The following is a 19,312-nucleotide window of genomic DNA, read 5'->3' as shown; positions in this document are numbered from 1 at the left end:
TTGGAAGGAGATAGTGTTGGAGAAGGGATATCTTCATGTGGTGGATGCAAAGCATTTAAGCTATTACCTGTCTTCATAATTTTAAAGTAGTATGATTGTAGAGACAACATACAATTGCTGAAGATAGCAAACAAAATAGCTAACCATACTGTTATTCTAGTAAATAGTAACATCATTTACCCTTTCATCAACCAACGTCTTCAAAATCACTCGTGTTTATTCTTGATGGAGAGGTTAACACATTACTTGCAATATGACGCACTGGTGGGTTATCAATTACTATCCACTGTTATGATGCATCCCTCCGGTGGGTCATACAACAGTTTTCACATAATATATTATGACTAGATCATAATAGTATATTATACTATCAAATTTTGATCTTACAATTTATAGAAATTGATTTTTATAGTTAAATTGCAATAAGCAGTGTATGTAGGAGAGTATAATAAATACTGATCAATAAATAATATGAAGTTTTTTTAGTGTTATAAAAATTGTATGAAAAATAATCTTCTTGTTCCCTGACACCCCCCTTGCATCTTTGAATACAATTCTCTCCCAGATTTAAAGAAAAAGGTGATACTTTTGCATTTCTCATAAACTTTCTATTACATGATCTTGCTCACATTAAGAGAATGGACAAATATGATTAGATAAGTAGAGAAATTCCTGCTTTCCCCAAGGGCTCACGCACCCTAGCTTAAGAACCGCTGATCTAGTATTTAAAAAATAAATTTCATATCAAGGTTTATTAGCTAAGAGATGAAAATTAAGGGCTACTACAATTATTACTTATAAAGAAAATAATGATGCTCATAACTTATTATTAGTATCATTATGTTTTGTTGACTATTGCTTCTTGAACATTATAATGATACTGCTTTTTTTGTGTTGACAGGATCTAGTCATAGCTCATACATGCCAGTCCAGAGAGATGCTGCTGCCACACCTTTACTATATGTGGATGCCAGAGATCCCCAAGAAGCACCAGAAGGTAATGATGATGATGATGATGGCAATGATAATGATCCATGTAGCTTTGAAGAAATACTCTTGGCCAATAATATATCTATTGGATCTTCTCAAGACGTGGTAGCTGATCATATGGCAAAATACAACATTGTCTCTGCCTTGGAGGACGATTGCACTGAATCGCCTTTGAAGATATCTAATGTGCCTTCTGCTGCTGATGGTGTCAACAAACTTGGCAGTCCCAGGAGTCGTCGCCCTTTCCATCGCCGAGATTACAGTCGTGTGTCAGATTTATCATTTTTATCTGCTCTTGAAGAGGAAGGTGTAGATGACTCAATGTCTGAACTTCAAGACTCGGACTATGAATCAGTGGACAGAACCAGCAACCAACAAACTGCCACACTTGTTCAGACTTCTCCGTCAGAAGTTTTTTTGTAATTTCATAATATTACAGATGCCTCATGCAAGGATAAATTAACCCTTTTATAAAGTCACCTCCCACTCATTTGCATAGGCAATTTCTTGCAAGAAAACTATATATATATATATATATATATATATATATATATATATATATATATATATATATATATATATATATATATATATATATATATATATATATATATATATAAATTGTATATTTTACATACAAGACACTCTGCAGCAGCCTGTCAGTTAGCCTTCTTCCCATCAGTTTAAAACATACAACCTAATTCCTATTAGGTCATATTACATCTCTACAGTGATTCCAACAAGGGAATATGATCACTCATGAATACATGATACTGAAAATTAACAGTTTTCTGCAGAAGATGTTTCAATTGAAGATAATTATTTTGGTGCCTTGTGGTCTAGTGTCGGGTTGTAGAGTATATACGTGGTAATTTTGTATTTTACTGTGAGAGAAATTAAGATTATAAAGTTTCATATCTACTTTGATATACTACGCTTGTATTATTGTATTATATAAGACTGTGTGTGTGTGTGTGTGTGTGTGTGTGTGTGTGTGTGTGTGTGTGTGTGTGTGTGCGTGCGTGCGTGCATGCGCACATGCTTATGTTGTATGCCTGTATGTATATGAATTCCTGGGTCAAAGATGAAAGATAATAATAGATGAAAAAAATGGTTTAATTCAATATATGGCACAACTTCGATCATGATTTACAGCTTAACTCAAATTATAAAGATTGGTGCATTGCTGTGTGTTGAGTTTATTTTAAGATGTTTTGTGATTATACATTATAGCCCACCACCCATTACAAATTGTGTACTGTCTATAGCTCCAGTTTTATTACTAATTAATTGATTAGTCAATTAATGATGCTCTAAGTGCATTACAGTTCTTCATAGTTTGTTTTGCCTATTTAGTGTAGACTGGTTTTGCAATACTCCATCATGTAGCCATCAAATCAGGTCTTATCTCTATGGAAATCACTTGTGTGATTGCCACCCCTGTAGGTTATAGATATTTTGGTGCTGGAGTTAATAAAGTTTTATGTAGGATCTACCAAACTTGATGCTCTTTACTGGTTTACCAAACAGCAACACTCCCAGTTCTTCCTGGAAGGTTTTTAGCTAAGCATGCATGTTTTTCTTCATGCTGAGTACCATATATACATACACATTACTTGGACTCTTTGAAATCAAAAATTTGATTTTATCATTAGCCAATGCCTCTATTAACTAAGAAAAATGGCTGATGTGATAAGTCAGCAAGGAAAGAACTCATCTCATGGAATATGGAAGTAAAGTTGTGTTATTAGTTTGTGCAGATGTTTATTGCATGAATATGAATGATCATTTTGCTTTATTAACATAATTTGGCAGCTTACTATTATCTACTTCCTTATTTGGTAGCCATAGAGTGGTTGTATTTATTTCAAGTATGTACATACATGTGTTTTGACAGGGTTCATACTGACCTTCACTCAACTACTGAAGGGAATGAAGTAGTTAGCCAACATAGTCCTATACTATCTTGATTTACTCAATGCACAACACAAATTCCTAACAAAAAGAAACTGAACAAATCAAATAACCAACTTGGTTGATAACATAACATTGCATATTATTGTGTTGATATTATGCTATCTTTCTGTACATGTATTAGAAGATTCTTTCACTAAATTATTTCAAACTTACAGAAACTCACTCATTTTTGTCTCAGGAATAATATATATATATATATATATATATATATATATATATATATATATATATATATATATATATATATATATATATATATATATATATATCATGTTTATGAAAGCATTTTCTAATTTCACTGTTAAGAGTATAAATATAAAGTAATGAGCGATTCCTCCCTGTAAGCAAGAAGGTTTGTGTGGATGCACAAAAGGACAAAAATTGTCCTATGATTCTAGGTTTTATTCAGTTGGAGTCCAAGGTAGACAATGTTTGATAGCAGACTTTTGAGAAATACTTAAGTTGTTGTTGTGTGGTATATGAACAAGTAAGATGGACACTTCAGAATATATACTAGAGTATTTTATGCATTATACCTACTCAGTAATTATGGATGTACATGTACATGAAATGTTTTTTATCAAGAATATTGTTATATTTTCTCTGATGTGTACATTGGCCCCAAATAATAGCACCTTAAATGAATTAATTACAGTAAAGAGCGCTGCAGCGATATACGTAAAAGACATGGTCATTGTGCGACTGTGAGGAAGACAAGCACTTGTGCTAATGGAAGAGACAGTTCTCCCAACACTGCTTTGTTTCCTGTGAACTAGTCATTATTCGTACAGAGTATAACAAGTGCCTACACAAGAAACTATTACATATTAATGTAAGACAACTCATGTTTACATGTGCCACTTTCTGTGACACGCCAAAATCCTTGAAAAGTCAACATAACTTATGGACTTAAGTGGTGAAAAAAGATGACAGAGGGCATTTATCAACCCTTGCACTGGAGCTGGCTTCTATTTGGTTCAGTTCCATGGTATTATTGTTGAAATTTTCTGTCATCTTACAGGTTAATATAGAATAAATATCTTGAACTGCATGAATAAAATTTCTCTCTCTCTCTCTCTCTCTCTCTCTCTCTCTCTCTCTCTCTCTCTCTCTCTCTCTCTCTCTCTCTCTCTCTCTCTCTCTCTCTCTCTCTCTCTCTCTCAAGTCCATATTTGATTGGCTTATTGCAAGGAAACTAGAGTGAATGAAAGTGTATTTTTTTAAATAATAATGTGTAAATAAAGTTCTTGGAAAGCAGTAATTTTTCCCTCCTATTTCCTTAAGTGGTGTTCTTACATATATACACATACTCCCAGATGGAGTGATAGAAGTTTTGGACATTGTAGTTAAAGACAAAAAAAAAAAAAAAAAATTATTGTCACATATATACCATTTAAAACAAATGCATAGATGACGAATAAGCATACAAAGATGCAAAAAACATGTAATTGCTCAGCAAAACAAACTGTTGCTTATAAGGTGACTTTAACTGCGAGAAAGAAAATTGGGAGGAGTTGGAGGAAGGGTAAGATGCAGAGTTTTGGAGTGAAGAAATAAAGTAATTAGCAGCAGTGAATACTTTAGACCAACAGGTAGAACAGCCCTCAATTAGGTGTTTACCAAGAAGCTAAAACCCACATTAAATATGAAGTATCTGTAGGAAAACATCAACATTATAAAATTCAAATGATAAAAGCAAAAAGAACAACTTAGAAATGGCAAACTAAATTATGCAAAGACAAGTTTTGAATAACTTAGAAAAAATATGGAAGTATAAAGTTGGATAAGTTAATGGAAAACAAGGATGTGTAGACAAAATATGAAGCACCATGAGATAAATATAATGTGTGTGTTTAAATTTGTACAAATGTACAAAAAGCAAAATATTATATTGAATGCAAAATTTTTTTGGAAGACAAACAAATGGGAACTATAATCAGAGATAAAATTTGAAACTGGAGCTAGCTTTCAAATGGAGTACAACAAGGATCTTTATTGGCACCTATTATATTTCAGAGATGTAGAAATGATAAGCAAAGAGGATTAAATAAGTTACGATATTAATGTTTGCTGATGATGCAAAATCGCTACAAGGAATAAAGAACCAAAAGGGTTGCAAGGAGTTACAAAGAGATTTGAATAAAACTGATGCTTGGTGTGTATAAGTAGAAACTTAAATTTGATCATAAGAAATGCCATGTGATGGAGATGGGAAACAGTACAAGGAGGCCTACATGGAAAACTATTAAATAGATGAAGATATGATAATGAAGAGTAATGAAAAAGCAGATTTGGGAGTGATTATTCAGGAAATGCAGTCAACGAAGAACCATATACCCACGTGAGGTTTTTGACTCCACATATAGAATGTTAAGTATCATTAGAGTGTTTTTTACCTATATGGATATAATAAAGAAAAAAATACATCTGTAATACATCCTAAATAGGAGTATGCTGCAGTCATATGGTCTCTACATAAAAAGAAATATAAAGAAATGGGAAAGAATACAGAGGACAGCAACAGAGATGGTTCTAGAGTGGAAGGAAAAGATTGGAGAACATGAGGAGGCATTAAGGCTGGACTTATTGTTTACAAAAGAGACTGGTCTAACACAAGACGTAAATTAGTAAAGTGAAAAAGAGACAGCATGGAATAGATGGAGAAAAAGAGGAGGACATAATAGCTGGAAAAAATTTAAGGTAGTAAGAAATGAATAGGTCAAACCCTAAGAGAGGAACAAAGGAACTATGGGAAAGACATAGCTGACAAATGCAAAAATGAGCCAAAACTTTTATAGATATGTTACCGGAAAAAAAAAAAAAAAAAAAAAAACGATGGATTAAAAGTTGATAATGTCACATACAAGGATACAAGATCACTGGCAGAAATAATATATAGGTGCTTTCAATCAGTATTCACCAAAGAAAAATAAGTTTGAAGGAGCAAAAACAGGGCACAAGGACAAAGAAATGAGGAAGATCCATGTGGAAATCAAAGAAATCAAGAAGATTATGAAAATGTTGGATGTGAATAAGGCTCAAGGTCCAGATGGAGTCTCAAATCGGATACTAAAGGAATGTAGTGACCAGCTGCCAGAAGTATTACATAACATCATTGTAAGGAAGGAAAAGGACCTCTAAACTGGAAAAGGGCCAATATTGTACCAATTTTCAAGGGAGGTAGCAATGAAAAATCACTGCATGGTTAAAAAAAAAAATAAATAAATAAATAAAATAGTCAAAGACAGATGGATGCAACAGCTAGAAGAGTCACATACATTAACTGAACAACAATTTGGTTTCAAAAGTGGAAGATCTTGTGTTGCAAACTTATTGAGTTTCTACAGCAGAACAATAGATATAATTCAGGATGGGCAGACTGTGTCTGTTTGGATCAAAGAAAGGCTTTTGATAAAGTACCACATCAGAGATTGCTTTGCAAAATTAAAAACATAGGTGGTTTATAAGGAAAAGTATTGGATTGGATAACAGACTTCTTAAAAATAGAAATATGAGAACAGTGATAAAGGATCAAGAATGAAAATGATGTTCCACAGGGAACAGTCCTGGCCCCCGTAATGTTCATAGTGTATATTAAGGATATGATAGACATAGTGGACAGTTACATAAGCTTATTTGCAGATGAAGCAAAGTTACCAAAACAAATGGAAAATTACATGGATTGTGAAATGCTACAGAAAGACTTGAATGAGTTAGTGGAGCAAGAAATGGAAAATGGAATTTCATTCAGAAAAAGTGCAAAGGGAAAAGTAAAAGAAAATAGAGAAGATTTTACACCATGGGAGGAATATAAATTTAAAAAAGAAAAGAAGAAAAGGCCTGGGTATTACAATAAATGACAATTTATCACCAGAAAAACACATAAACAATATAGTTGGGGAAACATAAGAGTTACTAAGGAAAAATAAATGGGCATTTACATACATAGATGAAGAGATGATAAAAAAATAATATAATACATGATTCGACCTAAATCAGAATATGCTGCACTTATATGGTCACCACATAATAAGAAAGATAAAAAGGATTCAAAGAGCTGCAACCTAAATAGTTCCAAGTTTGAGAGAACTAACATATGAGGACAGATTGAAGATATTAAGACTTCCAACATTGCAACAGAGGAGAGAAAAGGGAGACCTAATTGCTATATACAGGGCATGGAAGGGGATGGACACAGTTGCTAAAGAAGACTTATTGGTGTAGGACTCAAGAAATACAAGGGAACACGGCATGAAATTGAAAATTACCCCATGTAAAAGAGACATTAAGAAATAGTTTTCTAAACAAAAGCATAGAAATATGGAACAATTTGGATGAAACTGTGGTTTAATAAGCAGGAAATGTTTGTGACTTTAAGGCTAAACTGGACAACTATAGATATGGAGAGAAGAGAGCATGACCATAGCTCTTTTCTTGTAAAACACGAGTAGGTAAACTAGGTGAATACATATACAGAGTTAAAGAGAGCAAACACATGGTATTGTGGTGGCCTTTTGCCACAAACACAATCACGAGGCCCAGGTCGGGAGCAAGCTGGATGGTGATTGGCGCTTCCTGCCGTCGCATGATCTGGAAGCATGAGGACATGGAAGTAGCGCGGCCAATCCGGGATCAGATCACGGAGCGCATGGCAAGGGCCATGCTGTACGCTAATTGGTCACTGATATATGCAATTGATCCAGGCAAATTTTATAAATAGGGGTATTCGTAACCAATAAATCAGATCACTCTGAGCCATCATCATGTTTATTTTTCTCTCCTTGCTGGACCTGAACGCTTGTAGCGACCACTCGCTACATTGGTGACCCTGGAGTGACAGCTTTTCGAAGCCATGAAGATGCCCACCAGTCACTCTCCACCTTCCACTCCCGGTGCACCTCCTGCCAGTCACTCTACACCTTCCGCTCCCAGCAGAGCTCTATCAACGACAGTCACACAGGTCCATCTCCCGCCTTTCTCTGTGATCGACGCCCCTACCTGGTTTCGTCGAGCAGAGGTGCAATCTCGCCTCAAAAGAGTGAGCAATGCCACCACACATGCCTCTATTACATGCCTTTATTAGGCAGTCGGATGCCTGGTCCCCCCGCAAGCGCCGTCACCTCTCAGCCATAGCAGAGTTCAACAGCACCTTCCGGCACCTGCCAGTCAAGAAGAACCCTGTGGTTCATGCCCTCTCCAGAATTGCAATAGATGCAGTTCAACTGGGCCTCAACTATGCTCATCTTGCCACAGAAAAGCTACAAGACCCTGAGACAGCAGCAGTGAGAACATCACTCACAGCCCTGCAGTGGGAGGATGTGCCCCTTGCCGGTTCCGACCTGACCATCCTCTGTAACATCAGTACTGGGTGGCCATGGTCTGTCACACCCTTCACGGCGAGTGACTACATGACTGTTGATGCAGAAATTTGTATGGCACGGTATCTCCCACGATGTCGGGAATTGGGTTTGATCCTGCACTTCCTGCCAGAAATCCAAAGTTCATCGTCACACAGAGTCAGGCACTGGTTCTTTTCACCAACCACAGAGGCGTTTCACCTACATCCACATGGACGTCGTAGGTCCTCTTCCACCATCATCTGGGCATCGTTATCTGTTCATCGTGCTCAACTAGGTGGCCTGAGGCCATCCCCATGGTTGATGCCACCTCGGCGTCCTGCACTGCTACCCTGCTTTCTGGGTGGATCTCCAGGTTCGGCGTCCTGAAGCATATTACGTCTGACCGTGGCACTACCTTCACGTCGCAGTTATGGATGTCCTCAGGGCAGCTGATGGGCACCTCGGTCCACCATACGACGGCCTACAACCCTGAAGTCAACAGCATGGTGAAACATCTCCATAGAATCCTCAAAGCAGCCCTGGTGTCACGTTGCACCAACTCTACATAGTTTACACAGTTACCTTGGTCCACAGTCCTCCTTGGTCTTCGGACTGCTCCAAAAGAGGGCCTCAACGTTTCCGCTGCTGAGATGGTGTTTGGTGATCCCCTTGTCGTGCCTGGCAAATTCTTCCCTGACGCCCCTACAACCACTGATATCAGCCACCTCAGAGGTATCATTGGGCAATTCGCTCCATGTAAGCAGACCTACAAGTCCCCTGACCACCAGTATGTATCTAGAGATTTATTTAAAACTAAACATGTCTTTCTTCACAGCAATGCGCACACACCACCCCTCACCCCTCCCTATTCTGGTCCCTACGAGGTCATCACGAGAAAGAAAAAGGCTTTCTTATTGTGTATTAAGGGCAGCAGCGACTGAATCTCCATTGACTGTCTGAAGCCAGCGTACCTTCAAGACGATGATCCCCCTCCTGTATGGCTCTCCAAGGCGGGCCACCCCCTGTTACCTTTGACGGGACCTTTTCGCTGAGGGAGGGAGTATTGTGGTGGCTGAGAACCATAAACACGATCACAAGGCCCAGGTCGGGAGCCACGCTGGACAGTGATTGGCGCGTGATCTGGAAGCATGCGGACGTGGAAGTAGCGCGGCCAACCTGGGATCAGATAACGGAGCACATGGCAAGGGCCATGCTGTACATAGATTAGTCACTGATGCATGCACTTGATCCAGGTGAAGTTTATAATATAAATAGGGGTATTTGTGACCAATAAATCAGATCAACTCGAACTCCAACTCCAACTCAACTCCAGACCTCAGCGAACCTTTGCAGTGTAAGGACGGATCATTGTATTACGATTGACTTGATATCTACTCTTTTTCTGGAGCCTTCACCTCTCACTCCCAAGCTTTAAGTCACTGCTGTAGCCAGCATTTGTGTACAGCAGCTTTCCCTCTTGGTAGAGAGCCCACACATGTGCAGTGCCTTTTTTACCTTTTGTTATACAGGCAACCCCTGCTTAACGAGGGGGTTACGTTCCTTAAAAACCCTTTGTTAAGCGAAACTTCGTTAAGCGAACCGATTATAACAAGTTTAACCCCTGACTTGAACTTTCATTGAGAGTAAACAAAGCGAGAGTGCATCATACTACAGTGAAAGGTTTAATGAAAGTAGAAATTATGAAGTTAAACATTTAGGCAGTTTAATTTAAGTCATTATAATGTACACTAATGTATGTATGTACATAACTTTATAATGTTGATGATCTTAAATTCATGAAGGGAGGGAGAGTGAAACAGGAAAGACACTAACCGGCAACCTGTGGAATGTAAACAAAAGGCGTATCATTGTATCGCATACAAAACTTATGTGCCACATTTCCACAAGTCTTTCCATTTTATCCATTGTAGAGTCACGAGTTCAGCTGATTCTTTTAGCTTGCAAGGAAGATACGGTCTCACCAGCCTTCTTAATAGTCTACTGACTTGAAAATAGAGACAGTAGATGGAGTCAAGATGGTGGCGAGCAATGCTTTTAGTTTTCTTGCCTTTCTCTCTGTGAATAATATCCAGCTCCACTTCAAGAGTAAGAGACTTCCTGGTCTTCTTAGTATTGCTAGGCGACATTGCAGGGCGTTTTGGTGGTAAGCTGAGCGAGAGAAGACGAGCTGCTGCTGACGCTGTTATTGTTTTGAACTAGGGGAGTGAGTGGTGCGCGTGTTGTCCACAAGAGGCGCTGGTGTATTCAAAAGCCTGTCGGCTTACATGATACAGCGGGACTTTCACACTTGGAAAAAATTACCTGGATAAAACTTCGTTAAAGCGAGTTTTGGTGTTCATTAAACGAGCAGATGGTAGTAAAATGAAACCTTCGTTGTAGGGAAATTTCGTTGTGTGAACCTTCATTAAGTGAGGGTTGCCTGTACTTCCTTTTTGACCTTAGCGTCCCCCAGTGGGTGAAGGTGAACCCTGCGGCTTGCTCAAAGGGGGCCCTTAGAGGGCTGCTTTAAGCCCACCAACCAGGTCGGCCAAAAACTTGGCTAGGGCTAGGTGCGATGCAGGGACATTGCAACAGTTTTTAGCAACCGAGTGTTCAAGCTGCTCTGCTTAGGTAGGCTTCTTCAATTTACTTTCTTAGCTGTGTCATGTGTTGGGCTTCGGCCCCCTTTTTAGGATTCATTGTTTTTGTATTGTTGTAACAATCTAGGCATATGTTGTAACCATGCCTAGGGTCAAAATAAAGCACCTCCACTCCTCGTGGGCAACCAAGATCCAGCTGCTAAGAATCCTGTCAGAACAATTTATATATATATATATATATATATATATATATATATATATATATATATATATATATGTGTGTGTGTGTGTGTGTGTGTGTGTGTGTGTGTGTGTGTGTATTTACCTATTGTATTTACCTAATTGTAACATACGGGAAAAGAGCTATGCTCGTGTTGTCCCGCTCCATATCTATTAATGTCCAGCTTTTTCTTAAAATCATGAATATTCCTTGTCTGTCTTCATAAGTCAAATCTCTTAAGTCAGGCACCATTTTCGTTGCAGCCCTCTGTACTTTCTCTAGTTTCCTTATGTGTTTCTTTAAGTTCGAGCCCACTGTATTGTTGCATATTCAAGCCTCGGTCTTATCATTGCAGTAATTATTTTCTTCATCATTTCTTCATCTAGATATACGAACGCCACTCTTATGTTCCTCAATAAGTTCAATACTTCTCCAATTATTTTGTTTATATGTCTCTCTGGCGATAGGTCATTGGTAATTGTCACCCCAAGGTCTTTTTCTTCATGACTGGTTTTATGTCTTCATTTCCTATCTTGTACATACTCCTGATTCTTCTTTCACTCTTGCCAAACTCTATTTTCTTGCATTTTGTCGTGTTGAACTCCATTTGCCATGTACAGCTCCATTTCCATATTCTGTCCAAGTCTTCCTGGAGTAGTTCGCAATCTTTGTCACATCTCACTTTTCGTAACAATTTTGCATCGTCTGCAAATAGGCTCACATAACTGGACACCCCATCCACCATGTCATTTATGTAGACTGCGAACATTACTGGTGCCAACACTGATCCCTGTGGAACTCCACTCTCCACCAATCCCCATTCTGATGGTCTGTCCTTAATTATTGTTCTCATTTCTCTTCCTACCAAAAGTCTTCCATCCATTTTAGTAAACTGCCATGCACTCCTCCTACCATTTCAAGTTTCCAGATCAGTCTCTGGTGTGGTACCTTATCAAAGGCCTTTTTTAAATCCAGATATATTCCATCAGCCCAACCATCTCTTTCCTGTATTACATCTATCACCCTCGAATAGTAACATATCAGGTTTGTCGTGCATGAACGCCCTTTCCTAAAACCAAATTGACACTCACAAAGTATGTCATTTTTCTCCAAGAAGTCTGTCCATCTAGTCTTCACCACCCTCTCACACATCTTAGCTACCACACTTGTAAGTGACACTGGTCTATAGTTCAATGGGTCTCTTGTTACCTGATTTATAGATTGGGACAATGTTAGCTCTTTTCCAGTCTTGGGGCACTACACCTTCCCTTAATGAGGCATCAATTACTTCACAAACTTTTTCTGCCAATTGCTCCCTGCATTCTCTTAAAATCCATCCTGATACCCCATCAGGTCCCACAGCTTTTCTCACTTCTAAACTCCCCATCATGTTCTTGATCTCCTCCACAGTTACTTGAAACTCCTTCATAATCCCTTTCTGTTCCATTACCAGTGGTTTGTCAAAAGCAGTCTCCTTTGTGAATACCTTCCGAAAGCATCCATTCATAGCCTCTGCCATTTCCTGGGATCTTCACTGCATACTCCATTTACTTCTAAACTTTCAATACTTTCTCTATTTTTGATGTTGTTGTTCACATGTCTGTAAAAAGCCTTGGTTGGTCTTTACATTTATCAATTATATCCTTTTCTTGTTTCTTTCTTTCTTCTCTTCTAATCAACACATATTCATTTCTTGCTCTTTTGTAACTTTCCCACTGCTTAATCCGTCTTTTCCTTCTCCACCTCTTCCATGCATCCTCTTTTCTTGTTCTAGCCTTTTCACATCTATCGTTAAACCAGTCCTGCTTTCCAACTTCTCTATGTTGTCTTATTGGTACAAATTTTTCTCACCTTCTTTGTATATTTTTATAAATTCCTTCCACTTTTCATTTGCTCCTTAGCACTCTTGAATTTCATCCAATTTGTCTCTTGAAAGAATTTCTTTAGGTTTCCAAAATCTGTCTTGGCATAATTCCATCTTCCCACTTTATATTCTTCATTTCTTCTAGATTTCTCTTCGTCTATCACCTTGAACTCCAAAACTGCATGATCACTCTTTGCTAAAGGGCACTCCACCCTCATCTCCTCAATGACCATTGGCTCTGTACTAAAGACCAAGTCCAGTCTTGACGATGCTCCTCTCCTCCAAACCTAGTATCTTCTTTGACCCACTGAGTTAACACATTTTCCATTGCCAGTGTCAATAGTGTATTTCCCATGTTGTCTCTGATCCTTCCATTGACCAGTCCTCCCAACACACCTCTTTACAATTAAAATCTCCCATCATTATAGTTCGTTCACAGCCACCCAACATTTCTTCCAGACATGTTCCTGTATCACTTATCATTTCTTCATATTCCTGTACTGACCATGCATTTGTCTTAGGTGGTACGTACACCACTATGTAGTGCCTCTTTTTCCTTCATTAGTTTCTGCTCTGATCTTTAGCACTTCTGCCTTTCCCATACCTTTTTCACTTGATCCACCTTTATATCTTTTTAACCAGCAACATCACTCCTCCTCCCATCTTACCTACTCTATTTCTTTTCCAAACGTTATATTTCCCTTCTCCAACCATCATCAGGTCTTCTCCTCTCTCAGTTTTGTTTCAGTAAGACCCACAATATCTGGGTTCTTGTCCCTCAAGTAATCGTTGAGTTCTAAAATCCCGATATCACTCCATTTATGTTGGAATACATTACATTTCGCTCATATGTAAGTTTCTTTAGTCCTTTCTTGCTGTACTTTTCTGGGTTATGAACCACTTCCTCAGTCTCATATCCAAGATTCTCCAGAAAACTCTTTCTTCTCTTCTTCTGTCCTCTCTTCATTTTTTTCAAAGCCTCCTTTCTCAACTCATTTAACATTTCTCTTTCCTTTTCACCGAGATCTCTTCTCAACCAAATCTTCCTTGTTGTTTCCTGCTGGGCTAGCCTCCATGACTTCTCCACCAATTCATCTACATCCTTTTGTGACTTAAGTTTGATTCTTATTGGCCTCATACCTTCTCTTGTGAACTTTCCAATTCTATGGAAGTCCTCTATTTCTTGTACTAGGTCTTTTCCTCCTCCTGCACCACATTAATGATATTATTTATCACCTTTTTATGTTTTTCTCTCTCCATTTTACTCGGTGTCTTATCCTCCTCCACACCAAATATCACCACACATCTCTTTTGTCTACAGTTTCCTCACCAATGTCTCATTTGACTTAATAACCTTCACCACTTTCTCAGCTATCTTCTCTTCTATGATCTGTTGATCTATAATTTCAGCAAGGCCCAAAGTTTTCTCCCTGACTCTTTGATTTCCTTTTCCAGACTTGCAACTTTGTAATTTACCTCCTTTCTTTCCACTTCCTGACTTTTTTCCATTCAGCCTGCTTCTCCATCACTTTTCCTAGAGATTCTCCACATTTTTCGCAATTCACTTTAATTAGCTTAACTTCCTCTTTCAGTGCTGCATTTTCCTTCTTCATATCGGCACAGTCTCTTTACATTGTCATAACTCGTTTCCAGGCCCTCATACTTTTCAAACAGTTTTTCAATTTTACCTTCTAACTCCAGAATTTTCTTCACATAAGCGCTCTTTTCCATTATTCCTTGAAACCCTGTGAAGTCTGATTCATCTTTCGAGTTGCCATGTTGCGCAGTGTAAACAAACCAGCTGATGGCTCAAACGCAGGCTACAGTTTATATTTACCTTCCTGGACATTATTTTGCTAATCAACAGTTAACATGACTATATGGAGACGGGACAAACATTACCAGCTCCTTTCCCACCTTGGTTACTCTTAGGTGTGTGTGTGTGTGTGTGTGTGTGTGTGTATTTACCTAGTTGTATATATATATATATATATATATATATATATATATATATATATATATATATATATATATATGTGTGTGTGTGTGTGTGTGTGTGTGTGTGTGTTTCCCTAGTTGTAGTGTATATATATATATATATATATATATATCTACACACATACACACACACGCACACACGCTCCGTAGAGAGTGGACGTGCCTCCTTGCTCAGAGAGTCGTCTAACCATGGTACAATAACTTTTTGATCATTGTACCATGCGTCTAACTAACCACACGCTAAACAATGTGCTTGGAGTGAGAACCATCACTAGTACAAAAGGGCAACCAGAGCGAGTGAACGAGTGTACAGAGTGAACATAGCCTGGTGGAGTGTGCATAAAGGCGACGTCACACTAGCACTTTTCCGTCTTCTTTTTCTGTCAATTTTCTGACGACTGTCAAGTTTTGCAGACGTTGGCCGTCACACACAAGCAGTGCTGCCAGGTCGAGTTGCCAACTTTACCCTAAATTCACCCTTAACATTACCCTGTTTGCTTTAAGATTACCCTGTTTACTACTAACCTATTTTTTAAAGATGATTTATACGCATATATATGTAAGAGATATCAGCATAATATATACAGTGATACAAAATTATACTCACGTGTACTTGCAATGCTATTTACTCGTGTTGCCAGTGTCCATAATGATTACTCCTGCTGGTCATATATGCGTTCCGTCATCAGGTTCACGTGTGTTGATGTAATTTTGAAATTGTTTGATGTTGAATTTTCAAATGTTCTCTTAGCATGAAGCATTCCAATTAATGTGTCTGTGTTAAGTGAATTTCTTGTTTTTTGTTTTCAAAAGATTTATTTGAGAAAAAACTCTCTCGACACTGGCGCTTGAATGAGGCAAGCATAGCAAGTTCGTCATGAAGTTTCCCACCTTTGGAAACAAGGGTGTGTCATCACCTTTCTTAACTTTCTTTACTTCCATCCAAAACTTCCAAACACTACTGTCGCTCTGAACATTAATTTCTGTGTTCCGTAGCAAACGCCACTCATTGTCAATGGTGTTCAAGTCATTCTCAGGGACAAGATTTGGAAATTGTGATGCTAATTGGGGCAATGGATGGGACGGTTTTCTTCAAAATACACTGAGGATCCAATGCTTTGAGAGATTCAAGTAATGGATCAGTCAGATTAAATCTGTGTAGAAGCTGTGATGCACTCTCAATATAAAAATCAAGGCATCTTAACCTGAAGTTTGTAAGATCCTGTTTCTCGATACCATGGCACGAGTGTAGTGATGCAGTTACTCGACCGCCCAAGTACATATCTTCTAAGGGAAGAACATTAGCCGGGTCTCTGATTTTCACATTTGCTAGTGCTGTTGACTTTAAGTAGCCTGGCTTCAGGTAACACTCGAGTATAGTTGCCAAGACTGCAGAGACTCTACTGCTAAGAGCATAAACCTTTGGATCCTTGTCTTGCATTTCTTTATTAAGATAACTGAAGAAGGGCAATACATAATCTAGAAATTCTAGATATAGTTTATTTAGAAGATCATTAAGTTTTTGTAAGATGGACTGAGATGCTTGCAGTCGATCCTCCATCAGTGCTTGAGCAAAAAACAGCTTCAAAGCTGGGAGTTGTTCTAGAAGTCTTTTCACTACACTGTGCAGCGATAGCCATCGTGTTTGGGATGGATGTAGAATCTTGTGGGGTTTCACATCAGCGAATTCCTGAAACTCCTTGAAAGCCATGGACTGCTTAGGAGATAAGAAGTAATTGTGTATGTCACGTGCCAGATCCTCAACTGACCTAGGTAACTTTTTGCAAGCGTACGATGCTCCTTGTGTTTTTCAGGGTTTTCACATTATTCACATGCTTCGTGTTACGTTCACCGGTTAAACTGGTAAGATTGGCATCGGGGAGCCAGTGAACAATAACAATAAAAAAAAATAACACTGCAGGTTCAACTGGTGAGAAAATGCAAAAGGGGGCACTTTAAAAAGCTATTTTAATAACCCATAATGAAACTGACACACATAGATATAACATGAAACATGAAACACAGATATATAACATGAAACACAGAAAAAAGACATACACATATACATATAACACAGTAATAAATACAACAATAAAGAACCCAACTTAATACTTAGCCAGTGAACAATAACAATAAAAAAAAAAAAACACTGCAGGTTCAACTGGTGAGGAAATGCAAAAGGGGGCACTTTAAAAAGCTATTTTAATAACCCATAATGAAACTGACACACAAAGATATAACATGAAACATGAAACACAGATATATAACATGAAACACAGGAAAATGACATACACATATACATATAACACAGTAATAAATACAACAATAAAGAACCCAACTTAATACCTAACAATAATCCTAATCCTATATGGAGGCAATGTGGAAAACACAGGACGAGGGGAAGTGATACTTATGCGGTGTCACAGTGGTGAAGTGCTGGGTGATGGTTGATCCCACGGTAGACCCAAGAGGCGTTGTGTTCACTGGTTGAGGCCTGGACCTCAACTTCCTTTCCAGAAAGCCAAGAGCTGGCTTAACACTTCCGGTTGAGTCGAATAGGGCCGCGTGAATCCAACTTCGGGACAGTAGCGGGGCTTCATGAAACGGTGACGTGGAGGGTTCATGAGACGGTAGCGTGGAAGGTTCACGAGACGGTGACGTGGAAGGGAAGGCGGAGAGGTGGCGAACGAGGTAACAAGCGGAGGAGGGGATGGTAGTGGAGTATGTTACGGGCAGGCCGTAACATTTCCTCCCCCCTAAGACCTCCGTAATGGGCTCATGAAGGAGGTGAGACGGGAGATCTTGATAAGGCGTCGGCGATGATGTTGTCCACCCCCTTGATATGGTGGACTTCCAAGTTGAAGGGTTGAGTTAACAAGGCCCACCTAAGAATGCGTTGGTTTCGGTTCTTCATGGCGTGAAGGAAGGCCAGAGGATTGTGATCGGTGAAGACCTTCGTAGTTTGAGGACCAGGATGAAGGTAGCACTCAAAACGTTGGAGCGCCAGGACGAGTGCCAGAGCCTCCTTCTCGATGGTGGAGTAGTTGAGTTGATGTTTCTTCAGCTTGGCGGAGTGATAGGCGATGGGATGGAGGATGCCGCTTGTGGGGTCCGTTTGTAGTAGGACAGCACCCACTCCAACTCCACTCGCGTCCACTTGTAGATGGAAGGGGCGGGAGTGATCCGGCGTCCAGACCACTGGTTCCGAGGAGAGGAACGCCTTGAGGTGTTGGAAGGCTTGGTCACAGGTCGGGGTCCAGTGGAAGGGGACGGAAGTGCTGATAAGGTCCGTCAGGGGGGCGGCCAGGGTGGAGAAGTTCCTACAGAATCTTCTGTAGAAACCAGCCATCCCCAAGAACCTCATGAGAGCTTTCCTGGTGGTAGGGACAGGAAGCCAAGGATGGCCTCCACGTTAGCTCTCTTGGGGCGAACCTTGCCGTTCCCCACCACATGTCCCAGGTAGACCACCGTAGACTTCCCGAAGGTGGACTTGGCCAGGTTGATTGTAAGCCCGGCTTCCTGCAACCGACCCATCAGCCTCCGAAGACGGGTCAGATGTGTCACCCAGTCGTCCGAAGTCACCACCAGGTCGTCCAGATATGCAGATGTTCCCTCCAAGTCCTGGGTGATGTAATTTATAGCCCTCTGGAAGGTGGCGGGAGCATTAGACAAGCCGAAGGGCATCACTGTGTATTGGTATAGTCCGAAGGGGGTGATGAAGGCGGATATTATTCGGGCCTCGTCCGAGAGGGGAATCTGGTAGTAACCTTTAAGTAAGTCTATAGTGGTTACAAATTTGGCTACTCCTATACTATCTATAAGGTCCTCTATCAAGGGCAATGGGTAGGAGTCTGGCACCGTCACTTTATTTAATTTCCTGTAGTCGGTGCAAAATCGACTACTACCATCTGGCTTAGATGTTAACAGGCAGGGAGAAGCCCAGGGGGATATACTAGGTTCTGCAAGGTGATGACAGAGCAGATAGTCTACCTCTTTTTTCATCAAGTCTCTTTTAATGGGTGAAATGCGATAGGCTGGTTGTCTTATAGGCTTGATGTCATTAGATATTAATGTTATGTCATGTTGGATAGTATTACAAAGTCCTGGAAGGTCACCTGTGATTTCTGAAAAGTCTAGCAATAACTTAAGATCAGACTGTTGTGAAGGTGTTAAGGAAAGAAACACCTCATCAAGGTTGGACATGATTTGGCTGTTTGAGGGGCGTCCTTTAGGTGACGAGAAGAGGAATTCGATGTCGGACTCTTCCTCGGGGGCACAGGACCAGACTCCTTCCTACCAGACATACAGGTACAGTGCGAGACAA

The 19,312-nt window shown here is 39.5% G+C and overlaps 1 protein-coding gene across 6 annotated transcripts in view; it reads left to right on the top strand.

Annotated features, from left to right (window-relative positions):
* LOC123517165 (fat-like cadherin-related tumor suppressor homolog) overlaps window positions 1-14,952 on the top strand; it is a gene marked incomplete at its 5' end in the record, with an annotated part of 296,558 nt that extends 281,606 nt beyond the window's left edge. For 5 of the 6 annotated variants that reach the window (XM_045277149.1, XM_045277152.1, XM_045277151.1 and 2 more), the window contains 1 exon segment: window positions 902-4,224. In XM_045277149.1, coding sequence (XP_045133084.1) covers window positions 902-1,413 — 512 coding nt within the window. 6 annotated transcript variants of the gene reach the window in all.
* Window positions 14,953-19,312: the final 4,360 nt, after the last annotated feature.

This window comes from Portunus trituberculatus, chromosome 41 (assembly GCF_017591435.1).
Source record: "Portunus trituberculatus isolate SZX2019 chromosome 41, ASM1759143v1, whole genome shotgun sequence".
Lineage (NCBI taxonomy): Eukaryota > Metazoa > Arthropoda > Malacostraca > Decapoda > Portunidae > Portunus > Portunus trituberculatus.
Note: the sequence above shows the minus strand (reverse complement) of the source record. Positions and strands in the feature narration are given on the sequence as shown.